Source organism: Coloeus monedula (genome assembly GCF_965178545.1).
Source record: "Coloeus monedula genome assembly, chromosome: 4".
Taxonomy (NCBI): domain Eukaryota; kingdom Metazoa; phylum Chordata; class Aves; order Passeriformes; family Corvidae; genus Coloeus; species Coloeus monedula.
Genome location: NC_138784.1, coordinates 25,484,140 through 25,500,367, shown reverse-complemented (window position 1 = coordinate 25,500,367; position 16,228 = coordinate 25,484,140). Strand labels below are relative to the sequence as shown.

The 16,228-nt window shown below is 47.5% G+C and overlaps 1 protein-coding gene across 1 annotated transcript; it reads right to left on the bottom strand.

Annotated features, from left to right (window-relative positions):
* Positions 1–3,129: 3,129 nt before the first annotated feature.
* Positions 3,130–5,966, bottom strand: ATF4 (activating transcription factor 4). The gene is made up of 3 exons (XM_082279746.1): positions 5,769–5,966; positions 4,607–4,921; positions 3,130–4,067 (listed from the first exon to the last, which is right to left on the bottom strand). The coding sequence occupies exons 2-3, from the start codon at positions 4,821–4,823 to the stop codon at positions 3,220–3,222; spliced, it is 1,065 nt and encodes a 354-aa protein (XP_082135872.1). The 5' UTR covers positions 4,824–4,921; positions 5,769–5,966; the 3' UTR covers positions 3,130–3,219.
* Positions 5,967–16,228: the final 10,262 nt, after the last annotated feature.

Genomic DNA, 16,228 nt, shown 5'->3' with positions numbered 1-16,228 from the left:
TGTGGATTTATTTTTGTAAGCGTGCTGCAAAGGTGCATCTGATTCTCCACACAGGCATGTGAAGAAGTTGTCAGCAGTGATGGTTTCCCCTTTTCATTTTGAAAGAGAAGGGCATGCACCTGGGTCTCTCTAAAGGCACGGTGAAGAGGAAGGCAGTCATAAATATTGTGGTAACAGCAGAAACAAACTTGTGAGAAGAGGCTTTGCAAGCAGTGAACTGCAAGAGGTTGTTTGGTTATGTGGGGGAACATTGGACTCCTATTTACCATGAAGCACAAAATTGGCTGAGGGATAGGAGCCTGAGGGTCACGCATACTGTGTGTGTGAAGTCTACTTCACTGCCCTTAATTCAGAGGAGAAATAATTGAGGCAGAAATCCCATCAGCCGTGCCAACTTCAGATTTAAATAGCTGTTATATAATGCAGATTGGGGGAATTCTGCTGTTTCCAAGGATGTAGAAGAACTAGGCTCCTCTGGGCGGTAGGTAAAGCCTGCATTTCATGCACTACAATCTAATTCTGGACATGGTATCATGCTCTATGCAAGCTGCAAGGATTCAGTGGAAGCACATTTGTTCTGTGAGGCTGTGAGAAAAAGGAGAGAGCTCCTGCAGTTTGCAAAATGTAAAATCAGTTACTAGGCAGGAGGCTATCAGACTTTTTACCCTTGTAGGCTGGAGTTTGTGACGGCGTCCTGGGTGCTCCTTGGCTCCTGCTGCAGGCTGGACAAGCTGCTGGGCTGCAGAGTGGTGTGATGCTTGCTGTGCCTAACTGAAGCCTGGAGGAAAAGTCTAGATAAAAAATGCAGAGGAAGAGTCAGCCCTGATCTCCAGCCCCTGTATAATCTTAACTAAGTTACTAAGTATGGAAACACGGCGTCATTTCAGCAGGCGTTGCATGAGATTGCCATATGGGCTGCCTCTGCAAAGCCACAAGCTCGGAGCCTCGGCAAGCACTGAGTGCTGACTGCTCTTTAAGGGCAGGTTTCTGATTCTCCTACAAGGTGCTCTGTAAAGCACACACACGGCTGCAGAGAGCAAAGCGGCATGGATGTGTCACGCATTCCTTCTCGCCTGCTCCAGCTCTGATCTTCCTTCCCTGGAGTGAGTGTAATTTGGTAAATTGGACCTGCATACTCTCTGCAGGGTTGTAGGAACCAGAATCATGTACTTACTGGCCAGCTCAGACACTGCCTCATCTGCCTGCAGAGCATGGACACGAAGAAAAATTTGTTTTAGCCAGGAGTGGCTCACAGACAACCCTGCCATGGGGTGGGGAAGGGATAAATGTGCTGACAATGTTTCCAGGCTTTGGGAGAACTGAGTAAGGGCAGCAAAACACACGTGCTGCTTGCTCCCTCAGCCCTAGCTACTGCCAGGTGTAAGCAGAAATTGCTAAGGCTCTAAGGGAAGAGGAGGTGGTTGCCCTGTGATGGGAAAGGGGGATCGGTATGAGGAGGAGTGGAGGGTTTTCCGCTGCACAAGGAAGCCACCAGATCATAGACTCATAGCAGTTACTATGTTTTCTGTGGCTCAACTGAGACCAAGCACAATGTCACCTCAGGTGTAGATTTGACCAAAATCTTGGGGCTTTTCTCCAACTATCCCCATCCCCAACCTGGCTGGTGCAGCTGATTTGAAGGAAACCTATTACATTGGTCTGCCTCCTAAACCACAAGAGTCCCTTGTCCCTGCTTGCTGCCTCCAGTTTGCAGTGCATCCCATTCACACAGTACATGGTCACCAGCACCCTTACCCAGGAGATTTGAGACTACTCACACCCCTTGTCTCATGAAACCAAGGGGAAGGCCTTAGTTATCCACCCCACCCTCAGTGTGGCATGAGCCCTAACTCCGGACAAGGAGCCTTCTTGCTGTAATTTAAATGGCATTCAGCCACCCAGGCACAGCTGTAGGCACAGACAGGTGCCACGGAGGGCCTGGCCAACCCAGCCCTCCACGGCAGCAATCGGCTCCTGCTGCCAACAGCCACCTGTGCCATCCATCCGCTGGAGTAGCCTTCACACACCAGGTCACCCCACACAGCTGTTACCCCACGTCAGGTAATGGCTTGGGCAAGGAGCAAGGATGGAGGACTGTAGCCCTGACTTGAGAGCATAAGGAGCTGAAATGTCAAGCTGCAAGTGGTGAAACCTTTCTCGAAGGTTCCTTTAAGAACCTTTTCCCTGTCCACTCCAGCACTGGCTGGAGCCCTGATGCCACTGCACCGCATGTGTGTGCCAGCCAGGCTGGGATGTCCAGGCACCTGAGCTCAGCAGCTCAGGGAGCCATGCTAGTGCAAGTGAGAAGGAATCAACTCCTCGGAAAGGACATGCACATCCAAATGCCAAAGGGATTAAGTGCTGTTAGATGGGGGTAGCAGTGGCAAAAAAAAAAAAAAAAAAATTGAGCACACATTGATGCCTGTAGCCTTGGTAGAAGAAAGTCAAATTTGTATTTAGAGCTTAAAATTTGACTCATTAGTGGCTGGCTGAAGAAGCCAAGACTTTCACACTTGGGTACAGGAATGTGACCCATCAGTAAAAGCACTACAGCAACCCCACCCCTCTGGCCCAGTTCACACCAGTCTGACAGCTCCTGCTCATGGTTTGGGCACTTTAGAAGACCCACAGGCACATGAGGAACCCAAGCGCACTTAACACCGGTGCTTGCTCCGGGCTTGTCTCCTAGCCAAGCTGTCCATTTCTTTCACCATTGTTCACAACTTTCCAGTTTTGTCCCAGGACCCCCTCCCTCCCTTCAGAGGGAATGTTTAAGTCTGAAAATAAAAACATCTCCCACCGCATTACTGACCTTTTGTCTTCCATCAACTCTCCAACTGTTTCCGGGGGCTTACAAATTAGCTGAAAACCCTGAGGCACCTCAGTGTAATCCCTTCTCACTTTAGAACACACGTAAATTACAGAGCAAGACAGGTCAACTCGGACACTTTATACAGAACGCTCCAGTTCAGAGCACTTTGGGCGCTTGCAGTGCATTCACCACCCACAAGCAGCACTAGTGTCACACTACACTCTCTGGACACACACCACCTTGTCGTGCTTGGACTTACACCCACAGGAGGTTCAGGCCATGCTGGTTTTACAGGTACCACTCATCACACACCATCATTGCACATTTACTACAAAATTATTTATTAGACAGCAATACACAGCTTTAGCAGGAAGCTTATATACATGCACACAACACTGCTGACTACCCTACTCAGGGACTCTAGTTCTCTTGCCCTTGGCCTTGCGGACCTCTTCTATCAGATCTTTTAAGTACTGAATTTCCTTACTAAGGGAATCTGCTTTTTCCTTCAGGGCCTGGTTCTTCTGCTCCAGCTCTCTGCACTCCCCAGACAGTGCCTCCTGTTCCGCCCTCTTCTTCTGCCGGTAACGCGTGGCAGCTGTCTTATTCTGCTCCATCTTTTTTAGTTTCTTATCTATTTTTTTTTCTCCTTTCACCTTTGCTGACACTACCTTCTCTGCAGGGTGATCGTATGGTTTGGACCGCACAGAGCCACAGGCGGCATCTGCAGGGAACTGGTTGCCATTGGGGGATCCAACTGAATTGGTGGGGCTGTGTTGGGGGGTTCCCAGGTAGGAGTCCGGGCTCATGCATATTCCACTATCATCAGAGTGGTTCTCCTCCTCCTTCTCAGACTTGGTGATCACCACCACAACAGTGGGGCAGTCCCGCTTTCTTTCTCCTTCCAGAACATCCACTTCACTACCTAGTTCTAAACTAAACGAGTGGTCTGGAGTGGAAGTCAGAGACCCTGGGGAGAGGGGAAAAGACCAAAGGGAAGCCAATGGGGCCATTGAATCAGCTGAAACTGGGGATTCGGGGACATGAGTGATTACATTATTTATCAGTGGAAGTTCTTTGTTGTGAAATTCCTGGATGGTAGCGTTAAATAGATCACACGTGTCTTCCAACGTGGCCATCAGCTCGTCTGGTGAGACGGTGGCTTCCAGATGTTCCATACCTAACAGGGCATCAAAATCAAATTCCTTCAGATCCATCTTCTCCACCATCCACTCCATGCCAGAGAAGGCATCCTCTGCACATTAAAAAAATAAATTGCCACTTCAGTATAATGCCATGAAGAAAAGGCATCAAATAAACCACCACACTCAACGCAACTCAAGCTTTTGAAAATCATCTAGCAATTCATCACTTTCCTCTTTCATGTATTAGCACAAAATGCGTAAATTTTAAGGGAAAAAATACTCTTTCCCTGAGCTCCTAAAAACTGTAGGGTACAATGTAAGCAGCCATTGAGACATTCCAACCCTCTTACTTTAAGACCAGAACAATCCAGGGGCACTGGCAACATACAATCATGCTTCCTTACTGTTACCTCTGCCAAAACACAGTACCATTGGCAGCTCTCTGTTACTGCAAGGCCAACACAAGTGGCACTTTACCATAACCAGCAACTATGTGTTGTGTAAGCAGCATAGTACACATGCTTTCCAAGTGGAGGTAACACGTGAGATTGCCTTCAGATTTATGAAAAGCTAGCAATTTATTTTCAACTGGAATGTTACTGAGGTATTATATAATTGATGCCCTTTACAGAAATAAGTAATACCTTACCCTGGCTGCTATCTATGGTGTTGCCTAAACTGTCCACAGCAAGCCAATTGGAGGAGACTGCCTTAGCCTTGTCGCTGGAGAACCCATGCGAACTGAGGGGCTCGGCCACCTCCAGGTAGTCATCTAGGAGTCCCAGACTTTCCTCAGCCACCGAACACGGCTGGCTGAAGGGGGATATTGAATCCCCCAACAGCATCTCGTTGTTCAAGAAGCTCATTTTCGTCAGCTTTTAACGCTTTGACGTCGAAGGATGCAGATAAGCACAGGGTCTTTTCGTCGACTACAGCAATGCTGCTGTGCAGTGCCGTGAAAAACCTGCGAACAGAACTTAAACTCATCAGCATCTGATCCGAGCAACATAATAACCTTTTAAAGCAACGGTCCCTCAGGAAGTACGACAAAACTTTACAGATTATCTCACTTCTTTATTTCTGTGCTGCTGAGCGTCCCCCGCCTCCCTCAGGCCCGGGCAGAGCCGGTCCCGCCCACCCGCCGCCATTTGGCAGTCCCGCCGCCATTTTGTGTCCTGCCACGTTTCCACCGCGGCTCCAGCACCACACAGGGAGGGCTGTGCGCCCGATGGCCAGGGCAAACTTAACGCCGTGCCACTGCATTATTTAACATTGGTACTGCTGCCAGATTAGTAACAACGCCCGTTCATCTATCCGTGATTATACCATGTGGTCCCTATACCCAAAACCCTAAAAACTCTAATGCCCCATTTTCCCGTAAGTACACGGGCACTTCCCCTCGCGCGGGCAAAGAAACCCTCCCTAGGAATGTTTCTTTACTCCCATAAAAATACGAAAAACAAAAAAAATTAAATTATAAAATCCTAGGTTTTTCCAAATCAATGTTTCTCGAATTACAGAAAGTACAGACGTTCCTCGTAAATGCTTTTGAAAAGGCATTTCCTGCTATTTCTGACACTCGCCGCACCCGAAGATACCGAGCCGTACAAGGATCGCCCCACCTCTCTACCATTTCGGCTTAACTAGTTTCTTTATATATTGTGTACCTAGGTATCTCACCCCGCTCCCCGTAAGATACCAGTTATCACCACGCGCGATAAACCCACCCCAAAAGCCCATTTAAAGAGAGTAACAGAACGCCTTTTAATACACAAGAGAGGGAGCAGCCGTCCCTCACACACGATACTCACGCCATGGTTGCAGATGCCGGGGATGTGCTGAGGCCGCCGCCGCTGCTGCTGCGCCTGCTGCACTGGCCGATGCCGCCGCTGGCCCTGCCGCCTTAAAGAGCCATGGCGGCCGGGAGAGGGGGGCTGCTCGTATCCGCGCCGCGCGGGAGGTGCTGCGCACACTGACACAGAAAATAACACGACCTCAGCTCCCGGCAACAGGAAACAATGAGGTGGCAGCGCCGGCGCTCTGCCTTTATATACGAGCCGCTTTACCAAACAAGGTGCGGACGTGAGGTATCCTTCCGCCGAGCGTCACCTGCCTGTCACCAGCACCTACCGGCCTGTCGCCTGCCTTTCTGCGCTTCTCTCTTACCGTTCTGCTACGAGTTAAACACAGGAGCCGCCGACAAGACACCGCGGCTCCACGCCGGGGCTGTCACGGAGGGACTATATGATGTATACATGCGCGCCGACCGCTCCCCCCGTCGGGCGCGGCTGTGCCACGTGACCGGCGGTACTGAGGGCGCTGCCCCCCCCGCGGGGAGCGTTGGGGGAAATTTTACCCGCCAACAGAGACGCGGAGCTCGCGAGGAATACGTCACGCAGCTCGCCACGTGGGAAGGGCGGCGCTCATTGGCTACGGGCGAGTCGTTCACGTTCCCCGTGAGCTGCCATTGGCCAGGGCCCGGAGGAGACCAATGCTGAGGGGAAGGGCGGGGGGGAGGAGGAGAAGGAGAAGGGGCAGGGAAATGGCGGCTGGACGGGGGAGGAGGGTGGGGAGGGAAGGCGGGAGTAGGTCGAGAAGGAGCAGCCGGGCAGGGAAATGGTTCCCGCCCACGGCAGCCTTGCGTTTTCCCTGACATGCCCCTCTCGAAGCAGTGTGTGCTCCCCACTTTGATTTCCAACGGCCCCTTTTGTTCCCCACACAAAGCCCTGCTGAGCTCAGGCGGAGGCTGGCGGCTGCGCCCCAGGCTGACGTGCTGGCATGGCGCCCCTGAGGCGGCGGTAGCCCGCCTTGGCCTCCTGCTCCCTTAGATAACCCGCTGCTTTCCATCCCTGCCCGCCCCACACATGCAGCGCGGAGATTACGGGCTCTCCGGGGCTGTGTGTGTGCGGGCAGGAGGGCGTCTGCCCGCAGCCTGCCGGCCTCACAGCGGCCACGGCGCCGCACGGCTGCAGAGAGGCTTCTGAGGAGCCCGGCTGTAGAGCCGCGCCGCCGGGCAGCCGGGAGCATCAGTCTAACTAGTGCCTTCAGCCCATGCAAGGGCTGAAAATGAAGTTGGTTATTCCACAGCTGAGGAATGAGAATGTCCTCTCCTGCCATGCAGTTTCATGCCGATGCAGTTGCTTCTCTGTTCTCTGTGCAGATAACATTCGAGTGATGGGAGCATTAATGGATCACCTATAGAGCCTTGCGGCCATGAAGAGCAGTGTCATCTTGGATAGCTTTCAAAGTGCGGTTTCGCGTTTTATCTGATCCAACTCAGCTTGCTTCTAGGAAAGAAGTCAGACCTCTTCCCCCACCCTGTTCCTGCTAAACAGTTCCACCAGCTGGCCTGGCCCCCACTGAGACAGCTCACAGCCAGAAACTCACATGGGCCAACAGTTTTCCACTGGCTTCAGTTCCTTCACCATCATTTCAGTTTGGTCACACAAGCACTGGACAGCTCCGGTGAGCTCGGAGTTTCGATACCTGTGTCCTCCCTCACTGTGTCAGAGTTATCCAGCTTCAAAAGGTTGATTTTCCACATTGCCAGCCTCACAGCACCATCAGGTCTGAGAGCTGTGGTGGAACCTTGCTTATTCCAACATCATCATTCTGCAGCTCAACTTGCTCTCAGCTGCTTGTGCAAAAGGCTCCACTATTTTGCAGTTCAGGCCTCAGTCGTATTTGTGTAAAACCATAGCCTTCACCACATTTGCTCAGGTCTAACTGCCTGGAATGTCTTAAACAACTTGACTGATAATTTGCGAGGATGAAGTGTGACCCAATTTCTGCTTTTAGCAGTCTGGTCTTAGCATTGTCGCTACAAAGCAGAGTATGTTACTTCACATCTGTAACATGAACACTGGCTGCTGAATTAAAAAGGGCAATTTTCCTTCCATGTTGGTTTGTTGCTATTTTATTTTGGTTGGTATTGGTTCTTTCTTTCTTTCTTTCTTTCTTTCTTTCTTTCTTTCTTTCTTTCTTTCTTTCTTTCTTTCTTTCTTTCTTTCTTTCTTTCTTTCTTTCTTTCTTTCTTTTCTTTCTTTCTTTCTTTCTTTCTTTCTTTCTTTCTTTCTTTCCTTCTTTCGTAGCACGGAACTTGAAATGACTCATTAAAATAGAGGAGACACAGAAAAATGTCCTCCGCCTCTGATGCCAAAAAAAGTAGCAGTTGAGCAGTCTGAGATAACTGTTCTGATAAATACTACAGCGGAGGCAGATCTAGCTTCAAAGGACAATTGAGAGGATGCAGCAGGTTTTAAAGAAGCCATGTGGGTGATTGGCTGTGTGGATGGGTGGACAGCACTTCCATGTCCTCACTGGCTAAGGGAGAGCTCTCACATCCACTGCTGTGCCTGCTTTCCCCTCCTTTAAGTGAAAAGAAAAGGGCAATTGTACGACCATAATAGCAGCTAAATAAACAGAAATGCACCCAATATGTGTACACCCAACCCTTCCTCATGGAAAGATAATTACAGATTTCTCTGAAAGGACTCTGGGAATGTGTGCGCAAGAATCACGTAAGCAAAAATGAAGTATGCAATGAGGAACTTAACCCAGATCTGCCTGTTTCCTAGCTGCCTGCTTTCCCTTTTGTGTGTGAATGGAGGTGGAAATCTGTTCGTATTACAAGTTCCAGGCAGATTTTCTGTAGCAATCTCCAATCCAGAACATGAAATCAAGTAACCAGAAGCCAGCCATTAAGAGAAAAGCATATTTTTCCCTGTTTCCTGCAGGACTGCAGAATAACTGTTGTTAAATCATTTCATGAACTACAACCCCAGTTCCTTCATAAATTATCTTTCTTCTTTTGCAGATATTATGTCAAAGATGTCTCCACTGTGGCTAGAGTTTTTGACCAAGGTGGAAGACAGTTCTTTAAGCACAAATAACAATTTTTGGGAATTTTTGTACAAAAAAAAATTACAAGTACTTTCTAAACAGAGGACTACTAGCTACTCTCTACTAACTCAAAAGTGTCTAAAAAAGAATTCTTTTCCAATATTACAGAATATATTTGTGGCTCAGAGACTGAGCAGCTCTGAAGAAAATTTAATTTACAGCACAAAAAGGTGGCTTCTGAGGGAACACCAATTTGTGGGCACGGTGAGTGACATCCTGCTGTCACGTTAACAGCTTTATCACCCTGGATGTTGTTTTCCTGCCCTGGATACCTCGGCAAAGGGAGCTCCTGGGATCAGTAAGATCCATCCTGACACAGAAGCGAGGGGCCAGCTGCAGGAGAAAGGAGCTGCTCTTCCAGAGCTCGCTGCAGGATAGAGGCCAAAGGCCTGGCTGGGAAGCTGTGAAGTGCCCTGATAAATCCAGCACTGCCGAGAGCCACCTCCAGCCAAACAGCATCACCAGGAGGTGGAAAACTAATACTCCTCCACTCACCCCCCCCTTCCTTAAGATGGAAAGTCAAGATATGTGCTTAAATAATTTCTTCCTTTTTTTTCCTTTTCAAAGTAAACATTGCAAAGGAAAAGAGGTTTTCTTCTTCCACCAGCAAGAATTACAGGAGGCAAACATGCTGAATGCTCTTAGTAAGCACACCAAAGACCTTGAGGACGTAAATGTTTCCATAGTAACATCCCCCCACACAGTCTAGACCGGCTGCATAGGATGCTCTCAGGGACTGTCAGTGGCAGGGAAACTCGTGGGCCTCTGTAGCAGGGGAGCAAGGAGGGTGGGAGGAGTGGGTATTGCTGGGGCCAGGAGGGGAACCAGCACAAGTAACAGAGATGTTTGCTCTTCTCTGGAGTGCTGGGAAAAGGGGAAGGGTCGGGGGAAGATGGGCTGACGCTGCATTGGGAGAGTGTGTGATGGCCATGGTGGCACTGGGCAGGCAGCTTTGGGCCCCCACTGAGCCTCAGTGCCCCCAAGAAGGAGCAGATGGGCTTTCTGCTGGCCCTGGGCTCTGCTGGGGTGGCTGGGGAGGAGACAGCATTGCCTGCTGTGCAGAAGGGTGAGTGTGAGGGCAAGTCCCCAAGGGGATTCTTGTGAGGGATAACTTGAGTCCTTTGAACCTTCCATCAGGAGGGACAGGAAGCCTTACCCTGCACTTCAATTAACAAAGCGTGTCCAGAGACCAGCAGGATTTTTTCCTGGAGACAGAGTGCTGAGGAAAACACAAGGGAGGAATGAGGCAAAGCAGAGACATTTTGAGCAATTTTGAGGGAGAATTACCTACAACCTCTATGGCACACACTATTTCACAGTGCTTGCTTGCTTCTCTCACATGGTACAAACAGATATCTGAAAGAAGATTTCTGTGAGATTCTCATTGTAAGCTCTTTAGGGATTGCTTTATAGATGTTCCATTTTAAAACTAGATTGAAAAGCAAATATATATGATTAAAGATCAGGCTGGGATGTATTAGCATCCATCTTTTATTACATACAAACAGAAAGTAAGTTATATATATGCTCTGCCTCGTTTGTTTTGGACTTTTACACCAAATGGAATCTCTAATAAATCATTCATTACTTACCCACCCCCTCACTGTCTTCTGTTTCCATCCTGCTATGTAAATATCCCTGACATTAGAAATGAGACTAATAAAAAAGAGGATTAAATCTGCAATTTACATTTGCAGCTTCCAGTTCAATTATTTCAGACAGTTATGGAAACAACCCTGGTTGTCCACCTACATTTTTCTTACTGAACAAATGTGGGCATGCCAAGCACATGCTGATAGCTCACAAAATACGTGTCTCCAGAGGCTTAGTTACTCAGAATCAGCCAGGCTGTGGCCAGCTGCCACAAGTAAAAGCATCGTGCAAGTCTGGTAAGAGGGAGGTGAGCTGTAACTTGCCCAAGCATGATTTTCCTAAGCAAAGCTACAACTGGCTGAAAATGATGTTTAGCAAAAAATATGTGTGAAGGAGGGAGAGGAGGGGGTGCTGACTTTTGTTCAGACCATTGGGGGATATTTTTAGTTGTCTCATTGTCCAGCCTTATTTTATTAGGATGAAAGGATTTGGGGGTCAGGAATAATCCTTCATGTTCATTAGCACATGTGGGCTCAGTTTAGGACACAAACAAAAGCCTTCCAGTTATCCAAGCAATAAAAGAACAGAAATGTATTTCATGTCAGCTATTGTTCTTCATGGGCCTGTAGTTGATGTGATCCCCCTGCAGAATGTGTGCTCCGTGTGTATCAAAATGTATGTACCTGTACATTACCAGCATCTGCTGGCATCACATGTGCCAGGTGTCTTGTGCCATTCTGTGCAAAAGGATGAAGAGGAGAGTGACAATGCACATTGCTTCTTTTTAGCAGTGTGAAGTTAGCAAGAGCTGAGGCCTGACAAGTAGGTACGGATTATGAGACTGCAACATCTCAGCCCAGACACCGGTGGGTGAGTTAACAGCCCATCATCATCACTTCAGTGTCTTTAGATAAAACATTTATGGCCATTTTTATAAAACATCAGACACTTTCAGTGTCTCAGTGCCCCTTAGACCGGTCAGCATGAGGACCCCTTGCTGTAGCAGCCCAGCAGCAATTCCACTGCACTCCTGAACCTGGCTCCTAAACCATCGGCTTTGGCCGAAGCAGGTGGGAAGGTTGTTTGAGCTTATTTCAGCCTCTCTGTTCAATGAGGGGGGTGCACAGTGAAAGGGTAATACCACACTGTGCTCTGTGTGCTCCTCTGGGGGATTTGTTTCTCACTTCATGTCACTTCAGAGTGTTTTGATGAGGCCAGGAAGAGAGACTGTGCACAGGTGTACCCTATGAGTGAAATAAAACAGAGTTCTAGGGATCTTTTGGGCATGTGTGAGATCTCTGATTCTGGTGCTGGCAGGCAGCTTCAGCAAGAACACTGACACAACAAGTAGTTCAGATGAAGCTCTGAAACTCATTTGAGGATAAGTCACTGTTGAGGCTGTAGCTGCCCAGTCCCTGGGGAGGAACGCTGCAGCCATTAGTAATAATTTTCCACTCTCCATAGGCAGCAACTGCTCAGTGATCTACCAGCAGACTTTGTACTGTTTTAATATCTACTTGTTTACAAAGAAGGAAATAAAAATTCCTGGTGGATACTGACGTAATTGTCATACCATTGAGTTTATAGCTTTTTCCTGAAGGAATGTCATTTTCCCTCCTAAGGTCTCTGTGTTTGGGGATTTGGCAAATTATGTCAGAAAGATTATTTCAGAAGACTTTGAGCCTGTTCTGCTCCCTGCACTTGTACATGGACTGACAGGTGGCCCCACCAGAGCTTCCTCAAGTGTGTTACAGGTGGACTGGCCATGGGCAGGCTGGATAATAGTCCCCAAAGAAGACTTTGCAGCCAAAGTATCATATTGAGTAGGTGCTATGGCTTCTCAACCCACCTGCCCTCTTACTGCCATTGCCGTGGTGCTTGGTGAGGGAGGTTTGCAGTTCTCTTAACAGGAGGAGGTTTCTGTGACTGCTGAGAGAACTGGTCTGAGACTAAACCCAGCTCTGTCAGGAGCCAGCCACAGCAGCCCAGCCCTGTTGGGAAGGTACAGCTGGCCTGCTCTTTTGGCATTCAGAGGGTGAGACTTTGTTGAGGCCTTGTCCTGGCTTCAAGAGGAGACATCTCCTCTGGGTCTGAGGCAGTGCTGGTGCTAGTCAGGAAGGTAACATTTGAGCCATTCACCTCAGTCATGCAGTCTCAGTAAGGCACATTTGGATGCTGAGCACTTACCAGAAATACAGGTCTCCCGTAGGCAGGGCAGGCTCACAAAAAGGTAAGTCTGTCCCAGGGCACAAAGCTTGGGAGTCACCAGTCTACTGATGATACCAAACATCCTCCTTTGCAGTGCAGAGTGATGGACTGAAGATGCATCATTCTTTATTCATTTTCTTGTTTTACATAGAAAAAGAAAAAAATCCTACAAAATAAAATAAAATTTTTAAAAAAAACCCAAGAGGAGAAAGGTTCCTAACCCAAAACACAAGCTCATTGCTCCTTGTTCAAAAAAAGGCTGGATGCTTTCTACTACTGTCTCTCTCATGACCACAGGTAGTGATTCAGAAAAGAGAAGGTTTGTGCCTTGGTTATATCCTTGCCTCAGCAAAAACCACCTTCCCTGTGAATGCCAGGGAGCTGGGCCCCTGCCAGCGTGCTCTCTAACAAGCACCGTGGGAGCTGCAGCTCTGCAGCCTCTGGAACTGCTGTGCCTTGTACTGCCTTGGCTCCAGCGCACCTCAGGCCCTCTGAGAGTGCCTCGCTGCTGCTGCAAACAAGCAGCAGCTGAACATGATTCACATCTTATTATCCATGTAAGTGGTGGTACTTACTGTCTCCAAGGCCCCCTGTGCTAAATAAATTCAAGAATCTGAAGGCAAAAATGTCCTTCTGCAATACTGCTTCCAGGAACAATTGCTTCTTGCCTTTCAAGGGAGGTAAGGAGCCTGCCAGGGCACTACGAGTTTTGAAGTAATGCCTGTTGTGGGAAAGAGCCTACACAGTCCATCATTTGCCATCTATGCCCTCGTGTCTGTTGCCTCTGAGGTGTGCAATGCTTTGCAATGCTGAGCAGAATGAGACAAGAGGGTTGTACAGGACCAGGATCATTGTAGTGGGATGTCTTATGGGACAGTATCGCCCCTGTACTTTTGTAGAACAGTGACAATTCTGCCACAGAGAGAGGAAGGGGAAGGATGGAATTGCACTGAAGCCAGGGAATTGTTGCCTTACAAAAGAAAATCCTGAACAAAACAAAAATACAAGTAAGCAACTTTTGCCCATTATTTGTATGGAGAAGGCTTTTCATGAAGAATGTGGTTAGAATTTATATATATATATTTATTTCCCCTGAGAAGCTCAGCACTGAGCGTTAATAGACAGATCAAAGAGCTACTTAGCCACAGGAGCCAGGGAAATTGAACCAGGGCACAAAATAAAAATCCATCTTTTACTGTGTTTAATGTGATTTTGTTCAGAACTGACTTCTGCATGAGTACTTAGGAAAGCTTAAAATCATGAGAAGTTTGAGTTCCTTGAGCCAAACTCTGTGTCCCACTCTCTTTGCTGTTTGTAAAATGACAAGAACATTTCCTGTCTACAGAATGATTTCAGATCTTCCCTGCCTTACCCACTGGTCTTACCACCCTCTTTTGCCTTACCGTTTGCAAGATTCTTCCACAGGATCACATACTGTAAAGAAAGGAATAATAGCCTGCTCACCACCACATTTCTGGGTCCTTGACATGTGAATAATGCTGTCCTTCTCAGAGAATGCTAGTAAAAATTTTATCCTTGATTGTGTAGGGGACACATTGTTAAATAAGAGCTATTCTAAGAAGGTGTTCAATCTTAAACCAAAAAACGAGAGAGAGAGGAAAAAAAAAAAACAACGGAGTGGGAGGATATTCTTTGAATCCCTCAGATCATAAACTGAGATAGTAACTCAACCTGACAAGGATAAAAAAGATAAAATCCAGATATCTCAAACAGTTCCCCAAATGTCTGGACCACAGCAGTTCTCCTAGGGCTGGAAGCCAATACTGGGTTTCACTGGTAGGAGGTAGAATCTCCCATTTCTTGCTTGTTGCATCTGTGGGCAAAGCCCAGCATTTCAACATCCAGTCCGATTCAGTGAGCCATGCTGGAGCCACTGAATAGTCCAGGTAGTGAGCAAACATATTTTATCTTATCTGGAAGAGAAATTCCTTGTTTGAAAAAGGCCGCTCTTTTCTTCTGTGAAACTAAAATTTGGAAAGGCTCTTTTTTTTTTCTGTGAGACTAAATTTAAAAAGCAGCAGCTGTCTGCAGCTTTTCTGAAGATTAGAATATTAAAATAAACCTTAAAAACCATGGATGCAACTAAGTCTTTGGGAAGAAAAAAAGAAACATTAATAATGCAGTTCAACAGTAGCATGATAATTTCAAATTTGGGTTTCAGTCATCCTTTCTTCCCCAGTTTAAGATTAGCTACAAAATAGGCTAGAATTTATGTATTTATTTTTAAAATTAAGAGATGCAAAAATAAGTAAGTAAAATGTAAACTCAGCTGCATTAATATGCAGGACAGGACAGTTGTTATGTAACAAAGTGGGCTTTTGCTTTTTCCAAAATTCACTTTCCTCCTAAGCTGTTTGTTCCTTAGGCTAAGAACAAAAGAGGTTCTGAGTCTTTGCAGCCTGGAGAACTATTTGTGCTCTTCTTCTTTGTAGCAACTTTTTCCATACTTGAAATAATTATCACTCCCCTCAATTATTTCTTCTTTACATTAAACAGACACTTATCTTTTGATCTCTCCTCCCTGTTCGTGCCAGGACAGCTTTTATGCAAAGGTGCAAACCACTGCATATATTAACCATGTATTGCAGGCTCTAGGCTTTCCAGGGGCTTTAACTTGAGGGGGTAATACCTGTCACAGATTTCACAGAGCAGCTTATTTTAGCTGTTCCTGTAAGACTCTGTATGGCATGAAACGTGCTTGATCTCATCTGATCTGTTTCTACCACAGGACAGGTAAAGGGAAAAAAACAAAAGCAACGCAGGCAAGGGACATTAGAAAAAAAGTAGTTGTTGGATATGTAGACTCCCTTTGTATCATAAAATACCCTCCAAAACAGTTAATTAGAGAGTCCTCATTAAGATAAGTCTTATAGGACAATGCTGCCACTGTAGCATGTCTTCCAAGAATTAAGGAGCCTGGGACCTATCAAAAGCAGCACGACTTCACACTTTATTTGACATCCAGCATTTCCACTCCACCTTCCAAGCAGGCACATAAAACTGGGTCTTACTGCAAAGAACTTCAGCACACCAGACATAGGCCCCTGGCAAAGCAGGTTCCTCGCTGCCTCAAGGCTGATGCCTGGATAAGAGAGGAGTGCATTTGGGAGGGGAGAGGCCTGGCACACAAAAACCAAGGTGTGACTGAACAAGGGTGGGGGAGCTTGCACAGGAAAGTTTAATATTCCAGAGGCACGGAAGCCTCTGAAGTCTGGGGAGCCACATGAAAAGCAGGTGCCTGTCCGGGCACGCGGACTATCGGAGAGAGGATGGGAGGCTCAGCGCCACAATTACGCATCATCTTGTGACTGGTGTGAAAGCTGCCAGGAGCCAGGACGCTGCTGCACCGAGCTGATTACTCCCTCGAGACAAGCTGCAAAGTGCTGAGTGCCCAGAGCTGCAAAGGGAAAGCAAGTGAATCAGCAAGGGGCATGTCAGTCCCCAAGCACTGGGGTGGTGCAGAGTTATATCAGCATGAAGGTGATGCACCGAGGTGAAAGCAGAGAGAGATGTTCCTTTGTTTATAAACATGCCAGAGACAACCAGG

What these genes read in the sequence shown, in the direction of transcription:
- ATF4 (XM_082279746.1), bottom strand. Translation starts at nt 4,823, where the DNA reads ATGAGCTTCTTGAACAACGAGATGCTGTTGGGGGATTCAATATCCCCC. An exon ending in CACCATAGATAGCAGCCAGG is followed by an intron (nt 4,068 to 4,606) that starts GTAAGGTATTAC and finishes TTTAATGTGCAG; the next exon opens with AGGATGCCTTCTCTGGCATG.